The sequence below is a fragment of the Electrophorus electricus genome, chromosome 23, assembly GCF_013358815.1.
Source record: "Electrophorus electricus isolate fEleEle1 chromosome 23, fEleEle1.pri, whole genome shotgun sequence".
Lineage (NCBI taxonomy): Eukaryota > Metazoa > Chordata > Actinopteri > Gymnotiformes > Gymnotidae > Electrophorus > Electrophorus electricus.
In genome coordinates, this window is record NC_049557.1 from 1486977 (window position 1) to 1501515 (window position 14539).

The 14539-nt window shown below is 45.4% G+C and overlaps 1 protein-coding gene across 5 annotated transcripts in view; it reads left to right on the plus strand.

Moving 5' to 3' along the window:
* Window positions 1-1957: 1957 nt before the first annotated feature.
* Window positions 1958-14539, plus strand: part of LOC113571046 (citron Rho-interacting kinase) — a 35595-nt gene continuing 23013 nt past the window's right edge. For all 5 annotated transcript variants that reach the window (XM_035522098.1, XM_035522101.1, XM_035522097.1 and 2 more), the window contains exons 1-5: window positions 1958-2453; window positions 9435-9539; window positions 9819-9962; window positions 10043-10162; window positions 14304-14474. In XM_035522098.1, coding sequence (XP_035377991.1) covers window positions 9819-9962; window positions 10043-10162; window positions 14304-14474 — 435 coding nt within the window. In that variant the 5' untranslated portion in view covers window positions 1958-2453; window positions 9435-9539. The remainder of the gene's footprint in view (window positions 2454-9434; window positions 9540-9818; window positions 9963-10042; window positions 10163-14303; window positions 14475-14539) is intronic.

Sequence of the window (14539 nt, forward strand, 5' to 3'; positions counted from 1 at the left end):
ATTTTACAGAAATATTCCCGATCTGATGCCACTACAATCAACAGCTGAGAAAGGACAATGCTGCCCCCTGGTGGAATACGCCTGCAAATTAGTTGCCTTTTCCCCTGGACCTATATTTTGAAAGATAGATAGATAGATAGATAGATAGATAGATAGATAGATAGATAGATAGATAGATAGATAGATAGATAGATAGATAGATAGATAGATAGATAGATAGATAGATAGATAGATAGATAGATAGATAGATAGATAGATTCATGTATTTAGTGCCTTCATATCACCATCACTGCTGAACTGACTGTCCCTTGTAATCTTTTTTATGGACGTATTCTGTCGTCGTGAGTCATCGTCCTGACCCGCCTCATTTGTTACTCTCTTCACAGGCTTCATGCGGTTACGCATTGCTCTTTTTTTCCAAAGGCTGTTAAACCAATTTTCTTCCAAAAGAGATCGTTGCGATTACATAAACGCCCTCACCTTTACTGTGCAGTTAGTCACAAAAACACTAGGCAGTGCTGTTTCCTCTCTCAGCATCACGGCGTTCTGATCCGCTGACATGTTCATACCGACATTTAGGATTTAATCTCTTATTTATAGCAGTGTCCTGGTGCTGTAGCTCGGCAGAAGGCACAGGAACAGGACTAGGAATACTAATCTGCAATCTGCAGCTGTATTTTAACAAAGCCCCGTTCACAGGCGGAACAGAAATGGCCTGAAGTGTCCACAGCTCGCACCCAAGTTCAAGCCGTTGTTTGCTGGACGCGTCTCTGCTAGATTCTCCCGTTCAGTTCATTCGAGGCGCATTGTCCTGGTACTGTAAAGCGCCACTGTGTTTCCCTTGAGCTGTACTAAATCCAGGATTTCGTAACATTATAGGCCATTTAAGAGCAGAAACGTGGTAGTGTAAATAAACAAATACACGAAGAGCGGGAAAATATTGCATTTTATAAGAAAGTTTCGCTGCTGTATTCGGTTTGCTGGAACCCTGCGCAAAAGTGCTAATGGCACCGACAGTTGAAGTGGATCAGAAGACTCATGAACCTACAGGCCGGTAGATAACCGATAAATATCACATCCCATGCTCTCAAAACCTTTCTCCACCATGCCGAGAGTGCCTGGGCTTGGCCTAAATAAAACACGCTGTTGCCGCGTTGCCTGGTAACATCACGGCGCGCGAGAGAGCCCTTGCTGGCGCGCGCATAATCTCGCCCCAGCCGATGCTAAGATTACACAACCTTGCAAGCAGCTGGAAGTTTGCGCTTTGAAAATAGCCGCCGTTGGCAGATTCATTACGGGTGGCGTTGTGTCGCGTCAGAAACGCGTCAAAACGTTTTGTTCATCATGAAAGTTGGCATGACGCAGTTCCTCGAGTCACTTTCTTCTTGTCTTCTTACCAGTGAAGGTTGTGGGTAGAGACCGTGTGGCTTCTTGGCTGTTTTGCTGGAAATGAAAGCAGATGCAAAGCATGACAGTGGCAACGTTAGCAAACAGAATTTAAACGTCTATGCCAAAAAAAAACAAAACAAACATTTAATAACTGACAGTGATAATAAATGAATCAGTTTTCCTTATACATGATGATGTCAAACTAATAGCTTTGCGGTGGAGCTCTGTCCGCTCAGATCTCCTGAGAGGTTCCTAATTGCAGAGATTGTGTCATTTGTAACGTCCTTATTTGATTATGTGTGAAGTTACTGTCACAATATCAAATCTCAGCATCGTAAATGAGACTGCTGAGGTGATTAGACCACTCCGTGCATTGATTCTGGAAGTCGCTTTATTGGCCAGTTTTAGGGGCTGTTCCATAAAGGTTTGATTTAAAAGCAGGCTATTAGAGGAATACTGTGCCAAGCGCACTTCTGGGTGGTCTTATTAACATAACATGACGACAGAGGGTGGGGTGGGGGGGGTGGACCACGAGGGCATGTAGTGTCAGAATGCAGACTAACGGATCCTGTAAGGTTGATAAATGCCTGCTCACAGAACAAGAAAGAGGCAGTGACTCAGTCTGCATGTATTACTGTGATTAGAGAGCGCTGCTGCAGTACAAGAGGAGGATGTATGTGTGTGTGTGAGAGAGAGAGAGAGAGAGTGGGGGGGGAGCGCGAGAGCGAACCTTGGCGAGCGTCTCCGCTGGCGCGCGCGTCCGAGGTGCTTGCGAGTGATTCGCTGCTCCACTCTAGAATGCAGTTTCTGCCTCGCCTCCTCCATCGCCTGTCCGTCTCTTCCGCTGCTTTCACTCCTCTCTTCCTTCGCTCGCATCTCGCCTCCCGATCTCCCTCAAGAAGTCCGCGCTCCACTCCGAAGATGACTCCTCCGAGCGCGCCCAGCCAGACGGGTCCGTCTGCCTGCCCAGGGACGCCCGAGAAGACACCCTGCTCTGGGGCTTCCCTCCTGAGGGTCTGCCCCCTCTAAAGGGGACCCCCAGCAAAGCTGCCGGTCTCGTCCAGGTGAGTCGCGTTCAGGTTGCCAGGTCCCAGCGGCAAAGGGCCATCGCTTAGCAGACCTGATGGAAGCATCCGTCATCCGCGGGCTGTATTGATGTTCGAGCGCACCGTGCACACCGCGTGGGCGTCTGTGTGGGAGAGAACACATCTGCTTTATGTGTGTGGCCAGCGGGAGTGTGTGTGTGTGTGTCAGCGGCTAATGAATCCGGGAGTTTTATTGGAATGTCGGAAACAGCTGGCCTGAAGGTACAACAGTGCAGGATTCCCTGGGCCTCGGTGCGGCTGTATGTCTCGGGCCAGGGCTAGACCAGCCGGGCAATGGGAAGTCGAGAGCTGGACTGTCAGCACAGGTGCTCACTCTGCTGGAGTCAGGACACGTCACAAGGCTCAGAACCGCTACTTTCTTTACCCGTCATCTTCCTGATGTTATATTCCAACTAGTCACCTCCATTCCATCTCCGTGGCAAAGCGCAGGAGGACAGAATACATCCGAACGGGACATAATAGAGTCAAATGTTTTCTTTATCTGGTTTTTATCCATGTTTATATTGTCGATTTGACACTATGCACACATTTTCTTTTGTTCGAATACATAGCGGATACGGGTGGCGTTGTGGCCCACGGCCCACGGCGTACGAGATGGAAAAGTACTGTGTCTGTGGGTGTAGTGGGTGTAGCAGCAGAAGTGGAATGCATCAGGAACAGAGCAGTGTGGGGAGCTAAGGTGGCAGGTGATGGGTAAGACTTATTTCTATGGAAACAGCATATCTCTTCTGCCCCCCCCCCCTCCCCCCAATCTCAATATAGCCACAGGAACGATAGAAGTCACAATTGATCTGCCCCTTCCTCCTCTTAAAGACTTAAAGAGATTAAAATGCCTGATAATAAAGTCAAGGGAAAAATGCCAGCAGTCACTCACAAGGACACACGCATTCGCACGCTGGCGTGTCCTCAGTTGCCTTATTATAGAAATAGGTAAAGTTCACCACAAATCAAATGTTTAATGGTGCATCCAAGCAGAGGAAACGAAGATTGTGTTGCTCGGTAGAACTCGTGAAAGTCACTCAAGATAAGGGTTGTGTTTTTTTCCCAGCCACTGGTTAAGCATGCAGCCTTTTTAATCTGGGTTTTGATGTTCTTAGTGTATTTAAGACTAGGAAGACATCATTCCTGCTTGTGCAGATTATCAGAGTCACTCCAATTTTTGTTTGTTTGCCTCTTTCTCGTTTAGACAGAGCTTTGGCACTACAGCACTGATGTCGTCTCCGTTATACACACATCTGATTTTGGTCGATTACTGCTGTAACTTTGGACCTTAGTTTCGCACTCAAATCAGTTTGATTTTATTTTAAGGCTTCGTTGCGTTACTCCTCGCTTTTTTTGAGGCTGGAAACGTGGGTTCCCCGTCAGCTTGATACGAGCTCTATGCGCAAACGCACCTTCACGATCAACTCTGTTTTCGCGATGAGCGCGTTACTTGGTTCCGAGCAATATACGCTTTGCCAGAATTAAGGCTTTTTCCCCCCTACGTCTGCCTAATAGATGAGGACGAGCTGTCGCTTCTCCCGCGCTAAATCAGTTGCACGGTAACGCGAGTCGTGACGAGCATGCTTGCGCCAATCCTCGAGCGCCTTTCCGTCAGCTTCACCAAAGCTCACCGATCCCTTTTTCGTAAAACGCGTCTAATGCATGCGGGAAAGACCGGCTTTCATTTTCATGGCCGCCGAACGGGTCCCGCTGCAGGAGTCGTGACTGCGACTGAAGCGAAACGTCCACGTCGTGACCATGGAGACGGGCGATGGACACGAGCTTAAGTAGTGCTGCCACGAGCGCGGCGGTGCTCGGTGTGTGTATTATTCGCAGAGATGCACAAATTTTCCGAGGTGCAGATGACCACGGCCGTGTCAACAGGTCCGAGATTCACGCCGCCCTACCGCGCAGATCGTCGGCGTCTCTGAGTGGCACGCGGACACGGTCAGAAAGTGGAACTGGGGTATTCTCGCGTGCGCTCCAGTTGCACCCGCATGACTGATTAAAACGTTTATAAGTCTTTTAAAGATGCATCACAAACAGCGCGCCTCTCATACCCCATGCTGTCCATTTTAGCAAAACACATGCATATATCAATGTTTAAAATTGCCATTATCCTTTAAACTACAGTCACAATACTGGAGCTAATTTGCATTTGGTAACACGTCTATAGTCAAAATGACTAACTTCATTAATTATATCATCATGAACAGCAACAAAATACATATAAATATTTATTTATATGGTCTTTTTATTTTAGTTCCAAAATCTTAAAGTGCTTCACACAAGAAAGTTAAAACATTAAAGTTTGTCGTAGTATACTTATTTAATTAAGTGATATTCACTTCTGTGTATTATTCAACATTTAACATTTAAAACATTTAAAGTTATTAAATTATTACAATGTAAAATTTAAACATTTCAAATTTAAAACCCAATTAACAGTCTGAAGATATGTGTTTTTATCTTGACTTAAAAATGCGCATAGTGCTGGCATTCTTGATGTTCTGTAGAAGACTATTCCAGAGTTTAGGAGCAATGTAAGAAATAGATATTCCACCTGATGAGCTACAAACGATTTTAGGGATCCGTACGTTTTAAGGATCGACAAGATACGCAGGGCCCAAGCCACTGAGCTGTAATACTGCTGACAGTGTGGAATTTGACAGGAAACCCGTGAAAATGAAGTATATAACGTAATATTCTTCTCATGGTGAAGGCTGTCGCATTCTGGATTATGTTAAAAAAAAAAACCTTAACAAGAAAGCAGGGCAATCGCCCTGTACATGTTACAGGAGACCTGGTGTAAACGACTCTGCTTTATCAGAGTAACGCATGGGCAACATGTCTTGTTTTGGATATGGTTTTTAAATGATAAATCAGCTTTTCAGATGTTACTTGGGACTCAAATGATAAACCAGTAAAGGGGTAAAGACCTTAAAGAAGTGCAGCTTTTTTCTGTATAGAAAAACACAAGTTTAGGCTAAATTCAGTAACATGACGTGAGTCTGAATTATTAACAAGTCTGAATTTAGTAAGCAGACTTATGTCTACTGCAGACTGCATGACTTTAAAATGCGCAGGAGCGCTGTATTGTTCCTACAACAGAGAACTCACAGCCCACGGCCACAGGAGACCCCCACGATCCCCGCCGCCGCAAACCGCTCCTAACTGGAAAGTACGAGGCTTTGAAGCCTGAACTAGAAAATAAGCGACTTTGAAGCCTGAGCCACTGGCTATGATGGTTATTTTGTCCCTCGTTTGTACAGAAACAAGAAAGGAAAAAAAAGAAAGCGAATTAAATGAGAATCGTGGAGGAAGGGTTGGTTAGGGAGATGTGGGCAGCGAGAGAGCTGGAGGTAACTGGCGGTGAAACGGGGCTCTCACTGGCTACTGGGTCGCTAATGGAGATGCTCACTAAACATGATTTATCGCTGACAGTTTCAAATATGCTTTGGGAAATCAGGGGGACATCGCTTTCTCCGAACCGTTAATAAAATAGCGCTCCTCACGTAGCGATTTGTCGCCCAGCTGGGATTGTTTGGATGCGACAGAAAAATTGCGACGAAAATCGTCTAGTGGTTATTCAGTCTTTTATGGCTTTACAGCTCTCCATTACTGTGTTACTGAGTATGCATAACTGCATATGTACAAATTAAAAATGTGGATTATATTTATAAAAGGATTTACGTAAATGTGGAAGCATAAGGGACCTGAAACAGAATCTTGACATATGGACCATTCATATAGCAAAAGGAGCAATACTGGTGTAACAAATTATATTTAGTAAAGCCCCCAGTCACCAATGACAGTTACAGAAGTAACCTAGATAGCATCGAGTGTAGATAGTAAGAAAGTATTAAACTCGAACTTTGAGACTTTCTCAGAATATGGGAATTATCACTAACTAGTTGCATTTGATGGATTGTAGCCAGTCTGCTGGTTTTTGGTCTTTTTCTTTCTAAGGTTTGAGAACTAAAGAGCAGGACGGACTCTCGTATTCTCCACTGTACCATGCAACAAATCTTCTACTATCCATTTACTTCATATTCAGATGTTCATGTACACTGGCCAGACCTTCGAAAACTTGTAATTGCTGCAGTTGTAAATGATATAACACACACATTTCCTATGAAATCATAATCTAGTGCTAGTCTATTGCTTTAGTTGTAGAACTATAATTGAATTGGGGTCAGTTCTTTAATTAGACTTACAGGTTACCCAGGGGTAGAAGAACGTTAATCAAAGAGTCAAATCATTTTTGGCACCTTTAGAAAAACATGCGCTGTGCCAAAATAATTTGTTTAAAAGCCTTATTTAGGCTGACGCTACATAAGACTAACACAGAAGTTTCAGATGTCCAAAATTAAAAGGCAGATAGACGTGTATAAAGACTTTTATGACCACTGTTATGGGTATCACATTGCTTCAATAAGCAGACTACAGTTTATTTGATGTAGCAGCAGAAAAGCGCTTTTGACTGTGATAAAACATGCCATGCAAATCTATCTGAGAGGGGATCGCTCACACTGAGTCCCTGCTGTGTTTAGACTCCTTCAATTAGAGAAAATGTCAGTCAGGATTCTTGTGGAATGACTCTGTACCTACTTCCATCACTGTGTAGGGGTCATCACCTAACACCATGTAGGGGTCATCACCTAACACTGTATAGGGTTCATCACCTAACACTGTGTAGGGGTCATCACCTAACACTGTGGAGGGGTCAACACCTAACACAGTAGGGATCATCGCCTAACACTGTGTAGGGGTAACTCTCAAACTAGTTTAAATTCTCATAGTTCTCATTATCTTTTAATAAATTATCACATTATATAACCTCTGATGTAAGGGTTTAAGACTTTAAGAGATTTTTTAATCACAAGTTACAGTTTCGTTACCTTAAAATTATGATTACGCTCATGTTGATCACCGTTTTTTTTTCCCTCTGATGATTCCTTCATAACATGCTCCCGACCCGAGTTTGCCACACATCTGGCCTGGACATTATCCAAGTGGTTCTCCAAACAGGGAACATCTTTGGGTTTTTCCTGTTTTCTTCTTTGCTATTGTAGAGTCACACTTGTAAGGCTTTTCCTGCAGAGATTAGAGTCTGTTAGCAGGGCATAGGAAGGGAAGCAGGCTTTTCTTGGAAACACGAAGCTGCTTTTCTACTTGCTGAATTCTACATCCAGCTGGCTTCAGACGCACGTTCCCATTCTGAATGCTTGTTCGCACATGATGACGAAATCTTGGCTTCTGCTGAGGCTCCAGAAGTGCTTGGCTTTTATGTTAATTGCAGTATTTCACTTAGGGTTTAAAATGATGGTTGTTTTAAAAATGAGTTCCCCGCTAATTACTCTAGCTTGCCTTTTTTTCATTTTGCTTGGTCACTGGGAGACCTAAAACCACATTAATAATTATCCCAAGCAAGAGAATTTTGTGATTTACAGCAGTGGAGAGTGGCTGAATGGGGACGTGTATGTAGGTGTTGCTTTAACATTGGCACAGGGAATGTCTGATGGACATTTTATGCAGAATGGCAGAATGATTTACAAATATGCAACATTTTACAAATCGCGAAGACCTTTACCCTCGATCTGTCCTATAGTGTGCATACAGTTTAATGTTTATGTTTATTTTAAAGAGACTTGGCTCATGTGTGTTACTGCACAGGTATGGTACCCTACATGTTTCTGCTTAGGGTGAGTAATGAATTCTCTCAGCAGATTTGGGGGTTATTTGTGTGTGTGTGTGTGTGTGTGTGTGTGTGTGTGTGTGTGTGTGTGTGCGTGTGCGCGCGTGTGCGCGTGTGTGTGCTTGCGCTTGTCGCCTATCTTTGTGAATGTTGCATTTTGAGAGCGGCAGCACAGTGGATCTGTAAACTCGGGCTTTATCTGAGAGTGTGCTGTAGTTGTTAAGCCTCCTAGCACAGCGTGAAGTGTGTATTGTAGACAGACAGAGAGAGAGAGAATCAAATCCACAAGGCTGGAGCGTAGAGGAGTGGAGGAGGAGTCTGTTCTTTTATTAGCACCTTCTTTACACTGCTGCCTATAACCCCCTCCATCCCACTGGTTGCCAAATTTACACTGTGGAGTGTCAGATGAACCCAGCATGCACTGCTAATATGATTTTATACGTACACTGGATAGACAACCAGCAATAATAGGTATCATTTTATTTATGACTTTAACATAAGTCTATAAGACGGAAGTATACACCCGCACAGTTATTGGTAGTTTTTGATGTCCCATTTGGGGGACATATGTAGATTTCCCATTCAATTAGACTGATTTGCTGCTAATGATACGGTCTAGATTTAGTGTTATAACTATAGTGATTAAATTATATTACAAGAGACCGTTTGTTCTCTGTGCTCATGGTTTCAGGTCTATTTGTTTAATACATTTTTGTGTATATATGTATCAAATAAATGTCCTTCACTTTGATGTTTTAACAGTGTCTTAATTACCTTTAATGTGTCAGTCATATTTTCTGCTGGTCATCTGGTGTAGGTTTCTGGTGGTTATCTGGTGTAGGTTTCTGGTGGTCATCTGGTGTAGGTTTCTGGTGGTTATCTGGTGTAGGTTTCTGCTGGTCATCTAGTGTAGGTTTCTGGTGGTTATCTGGTGTAGGTTTCTGGTGGTTATCTGGTGTAGGTTTCTGCTGGTCATCTGGTGTAGGTTTCTGGTGGTCATCTGGTGTAGGCTTCTGGTGGTCATTTGGTGTAGGTTTCTGGTGGTCATCTGGTGTAGGTTTCTGGTGGTCATCTGGTGTAGGCTTCTGGTGGTCATCTGGTGTAGGCTTCTGGTGGTCATCTGGTGTAGGTTTCTGGTGGTCATCTGGTGTAGGCTTCTGGTGGTCATCTGGTGTAGGTTTCTGGTGATCATCTGGTGTAGGTTTCTGCTTGTGATCTGATATAATTTTGGACCTCCCTTATTGTTCCCTCATCTCAAGATCAAGTACTGCAGACCTTATCTTCTGGACCAAGAGCACAGCAAGAGAGAAGATCTCAACAGTTCAGGTGTCTTACTGCAGCCATATCCTGAGATATAGTTTAAGGTAGGTGTGCTTTCTGCTCACAATGTGTTGCAAAGTTCATTGTTAAATTTTGGATAAGTTCTAGCAGACCTACATTTCAGATAAAACTGCATGAGTCGAAATGAGTTATAATATCGTAATGAATGTATTGCCTTATTATCAAACATAAGGGCACCAATGGCTTAGCAGAAGTAATCTGCAGAAGAGACATCCCTATGGAATGTATACTCGGAAATCTCCCAGCCTTTTCATGTTAATAGTATTCCAGTGCAATGGTGAAGCAACTTTCAATTTCTTAAGATGGAGCAGGAGATCTCTAAGGTGCAGAGGAAGATGTCCGACCTGGAGTCGGTGCTCCAACAGAAGGATGTTGAGCTGAAAGCCTCCGAGACCCAGAGGACCATTCTCGAGCAGGACCTGGCCACCTACATTACGGAGTGCAGCGTGAGTCCACACCTGTGTCCATAGGCTTATCCATCATAAGACGTACCGCTGTGTGTAAATGTGTGTGTGTGTGTCTGTAGAGTCTGAAGCGCAGTCTGGAGCAAGCGCGAATGGAGGTGTCTCAGGAGGACGATAAAGCTCTACAGCTGCTCCATGACATCCGTGAGCAGAGCAACAAATTACAGGAAATTAAAGAGCAGGTACAGAACGCGCGTTTTCACCCCTCGCGCGTTCACTTTATCCTACACCAGCGTTCACCTCATCTGTGTCTGGTGCTTCCACTTGCTGTGTATCGTCTGTTTATCTGCAGCTGTAGTCCAAGCCTTAGAGTTTCTGAAGCATAGATTAAAATGTTAATTGTACTCTGCGGGCTTTGTCTAAGATACTCTACAATAAAGGAGGCTTTAGGGGAACAGTTCGTATGATTAGTATATGAAGAGTGCATAATTTAAGAGTTGATGGATGGCCGTTGCCCGTAGTGTTGCACCTTCACTTCCGCCTGCGTGCAGGGCTCACCTCTTGATAAGTTAGCCCTGCGTGCGGCTTTTGTGCGTTAGCTCCCTGCGACGCATGTTAATTACATGCACACCAGAAGCTGGCAGCGCCGTTCTCTCTGAAGCAGGTCCGCCTGCGTGCACGTGGGGGTACATTGATTTAATAAAACCTCACGCTGTGCCATGTGCCTTTACTGAGCCTGTGAGACGCGAGTCTCGGGAAGGCACCCAAGTCATGCTCCCTCCTGGAAAAGCTTTAGCTGCCATGGGCTGTGCCTCGGTAGATAGTGCTCAGTGCGAGCTTCTTTGGAGAGAGCGCAGCGTGCTAGTGAAAAATGAGCTAAGCTTAGAGCGCAAATCTGCCCGATGTTCCTTTAGAACATTTTGCCACCTGATCCGGCGGTGAACAGTCGGAACGGAGCGCCAGGCTGATCCGTATGATTGCGAGGAGGCGGGAGCTAATGGGAGGGGGGAAAGCCGCTCCCCGGCACGGCTCCGCTCCCCATGGTTGCCATGGAGACCGAAAATGGTTGCCAGGAGTGAAGGGTGCGCAGCTGCAGCTAGAAGGCTCTCGCGGCAAACCGAGGGAAGTCTCCAGTTAGCGGCGCGCGGTGTTTTGGGCTGCGTGGACCATTTAGCGCGCGCCTCCTGTCCGCCCACTGCCGGGTTTTGCGGAGCCGGAGCCTACGCTCGAGGCACGCCCGCGTGCGAGGGAAGAACGAGAGCTCGAGCCCATTCTGCAACGCCGTTTGAAGTGTTTTTGTGGGTAACAGAGTGCATCGCCGATTATGTTTGAAGTGCCCAACTGTTTTGTGCTCCGTCAAATGATCATCACTCCCGCCTCATCCCTCATCGTGCTGCCTGAACAAACACAACCCCCCCCCCCCCAAATTCATGATGAACCCAAAATCAGGAGAGTGAATATGAATTTGAATAAAGAATTACAGTATTAGTTTCAGTCTTCGTGAGCACATTTCTGAAGACTGGATGGTTATCTACAGTAATGAGGCTAGATGGCTCCTGGATGGAAAGAGAAGGCAAGCTTTCAGCTTGCTGTCTGTGAGAGAACCCTGGTAGATCTGCAGTGGTGACATTAAGGCTCCCTGAATACACTCTTGACTGTCAGTACAAAGCCTTGTATTAAAAAAACACTCTATACATAAATGGACGTTTTCTGCATTTAATGGATGCCCAAGAGGCAGAAATTGATGTATTGGTAGCTGTTTCTGCTAGGTTTACGCCTCCGATAATGGACATGACATAAAGTGCTTTCGCTCACTGTGTGTTTTTTTTATTTTTTTTTATTATGAACTGTTCTAGGAGTTATGGAGGGTGGGTTTTTTTCGAGGCAGACATTCATCCATGGTTCTCTATTTTGGGATCTCGTGCAGATGTTTCCATGTCTATCAATGTTTTGCACGCAGCATTGGTTTCATGGCTGAAGTTGTTTGCACAGTAGAGCAATTAGCGAGCTGCTTATAATTAAACGATCACGCTGGCTAAGAGGATTGTTGCGACCAGATTGTGTTGACTCATGGTTAATAAAGGCACATTTGGGTACACATTATAATCTCCAGCAAAATTTCACAAAATGTCAAGAACCTCTTCTTTGTTGTTACTGTTGCCTCTTATTAAGGTTTTAATTACTGGAAACTTCTCTACTGTTAATTTTCAGTTGACTTTCTTCATGTATTTCTAACAGTCAGAATTTAACACGCACTGTTAGTCATTGGTGTAATGGTTTTGAGTAACATACCATATGTCATATATATGTCAAATATATGTCATATTTCTAACATACCATATGTCATATAATACCATATATAGGCTGATATTGGACATCCTTATTTATAAGGGTTTTTCCCTTCCCCCTTTGTCTGTATTGTTTCCATAAAGCAACCTTGAGAGTATGAGAAAGTCACTATATAATAATAATAATAATAATAATAATAATAATAATTATAATTATTATTATTATTATTATTATTATTATCATGACCAGAGTGAGACCATCCTCCCATCAACACTAGATCCACAACATTTTGTGTACTGCACAAACAGGCCAACAGAGGACGCTGTCCGTCTAACCAGACACATTTCACTAAAAAAGAACACCTACGTCAGAATGCTGCTCACAGACTTTACCAATCTTACTGTCAAACCAGCATCTGATCTGGTCTCAGCGTTCCTCTCCGCGACTGGATCCTGGCCTTTCTAGCTGGCAGACCCCAGACGGTTAGTTTAGGCCACCATACCTCCACCACAGTCACCGTGAGCGCTGGCCCCCAAGAGGTTATGTCACCTCACCGCTGAGACTGGGGAGCTCAGCATGAATCAGACTCCATCATTAAGTTCTCTGGTGACACCTCAGTCATAGACCTCGTCACTGGGAATGATGAAATTCCCTACAGGGAAGACGTCTCTTCGCCTCTCCCCCGAGTGTCACCGGAAGAAAGGAAAGTGCTGTTGATTTCAGAATGAGAAGAGGACAGCGTGTACCACTACGCATAAAGGTCACTGCCATGCAGAGAGGGAAATAGCTTTCAATGCCTTGGGGTAGACAGAAGATCTCGCCTGGCCGGCCCACACTGCACATCTCACGACCGCTTTCTATACTAGTACAGTGGAAAGCATATTAACGCGCGTTATCGCAACCTGGTACGGCAGCTGCAGCATCACGGACTGTAAAAACCTTACATCAAGGAGTTGAGCTGCCCAGCCCTTCACCAGAGCCACTTTACCAGCAGGTCACGACATCTTCAGCAGATGTCAGAAGATGACAGGAAATAGCACTTGGCATCGCCTTTGACCCCACTCATCTCAGCCTGTTTGGACCACTGCCATCGGGAAAGCGTTCTGGGAGCACAAGATCCAGATTACCAAGACTATGAAATAGCATTTTCCCTTGGGCAGTTACGCTGCTCCCAGCACACAGTTAACTATGTACGGCCAAACCCCTCCGAGTGTACTGTGAAAGCAGGTATCAGACTCACCACGTGTTATACAGCACTTAATCAGATAAGCAGTAGCGCACTAATGATTGTTTACTTGTATTTGTGTTTGTTTAAGCTATATCTGCGCACTGTGACTCACGTAACGGCTGAGTCGTATGTCTTGCACTAGATGTCGTGTGCCTACACCGGAGGCTGGCCAAACCACGTTTCATTCTGCCGTACACACTTGCACATGTATGAACGACAACCGAACTGATTCGAACTGAGTCGAATAGAATTGAACTGCGTGAGCGTCTTAATGTGCTGTAGAGGAGCTTTAATTGAGTCATCTGCTGGGTCATTCGGCCCCTCCTGGTATACTGTTGCCCTTCTCATTCGAGTGCTTTCCCCTAGCGAGTAGATGTAGCACTGGGGTAATGCAGAGCGGGTCTGTGAGCGGGGGGTAGCGGTACGTCTGAGAAGCGTTGTGCAGATGCAGACCCTGCCTGCTTCTTTTTGCACACCCACTCATTTCCTCTCAGCTATTTAGCTTCGGTTCCTTTCCTGTTCTTCTAGCGGCTAGTGGCTATTTCTTCAGTTCAGGCTGTTTAATCCGTAAGTGGAGGTTTTGAATTCACCTGCAAACGTTCTTGCCGTCGATCTGCGTTCTCACTGCAGCGTATGTCACTTAATGTTTTCTCCCCGGTGGGCTATGGTTGGAACCAGCTCCTTCCGCACGCTTCGCCCACTGTGTCCAAATCCTGCTATGGAAACCCTTCTCATTTTAAAATCAGGGTTTAATCTGAAGGATTCATCTGAAGGATCAATCGGATGGCCGTCGCTCCTGTCTCCCGGGGCGTTTCCGCGCTCGCCTGGCGAAACCCCGTGCCGTATCTCTGCTCTCCCGTCTGCAGGAGTACCACGCCCAGCTGGAGGAGATGCGTGCATCCATCCGTCAGCTGGAGGAGAACCTCTCGGCCGCCCGCCGCCGCAGCGACCTGTACGAGTCCGAGCTGAAGGAGTCGCGCCAGACGAGCGAGGAGCTGAAGAGGAAGGCGGCGGACTACCAGCAGAGGATCCAGAAGGTCAGTGGGTCAGGAGGCCACAGGGTCCGACTTAGAGGAAAAGCACGGAAGGGAATTTGGGTTAG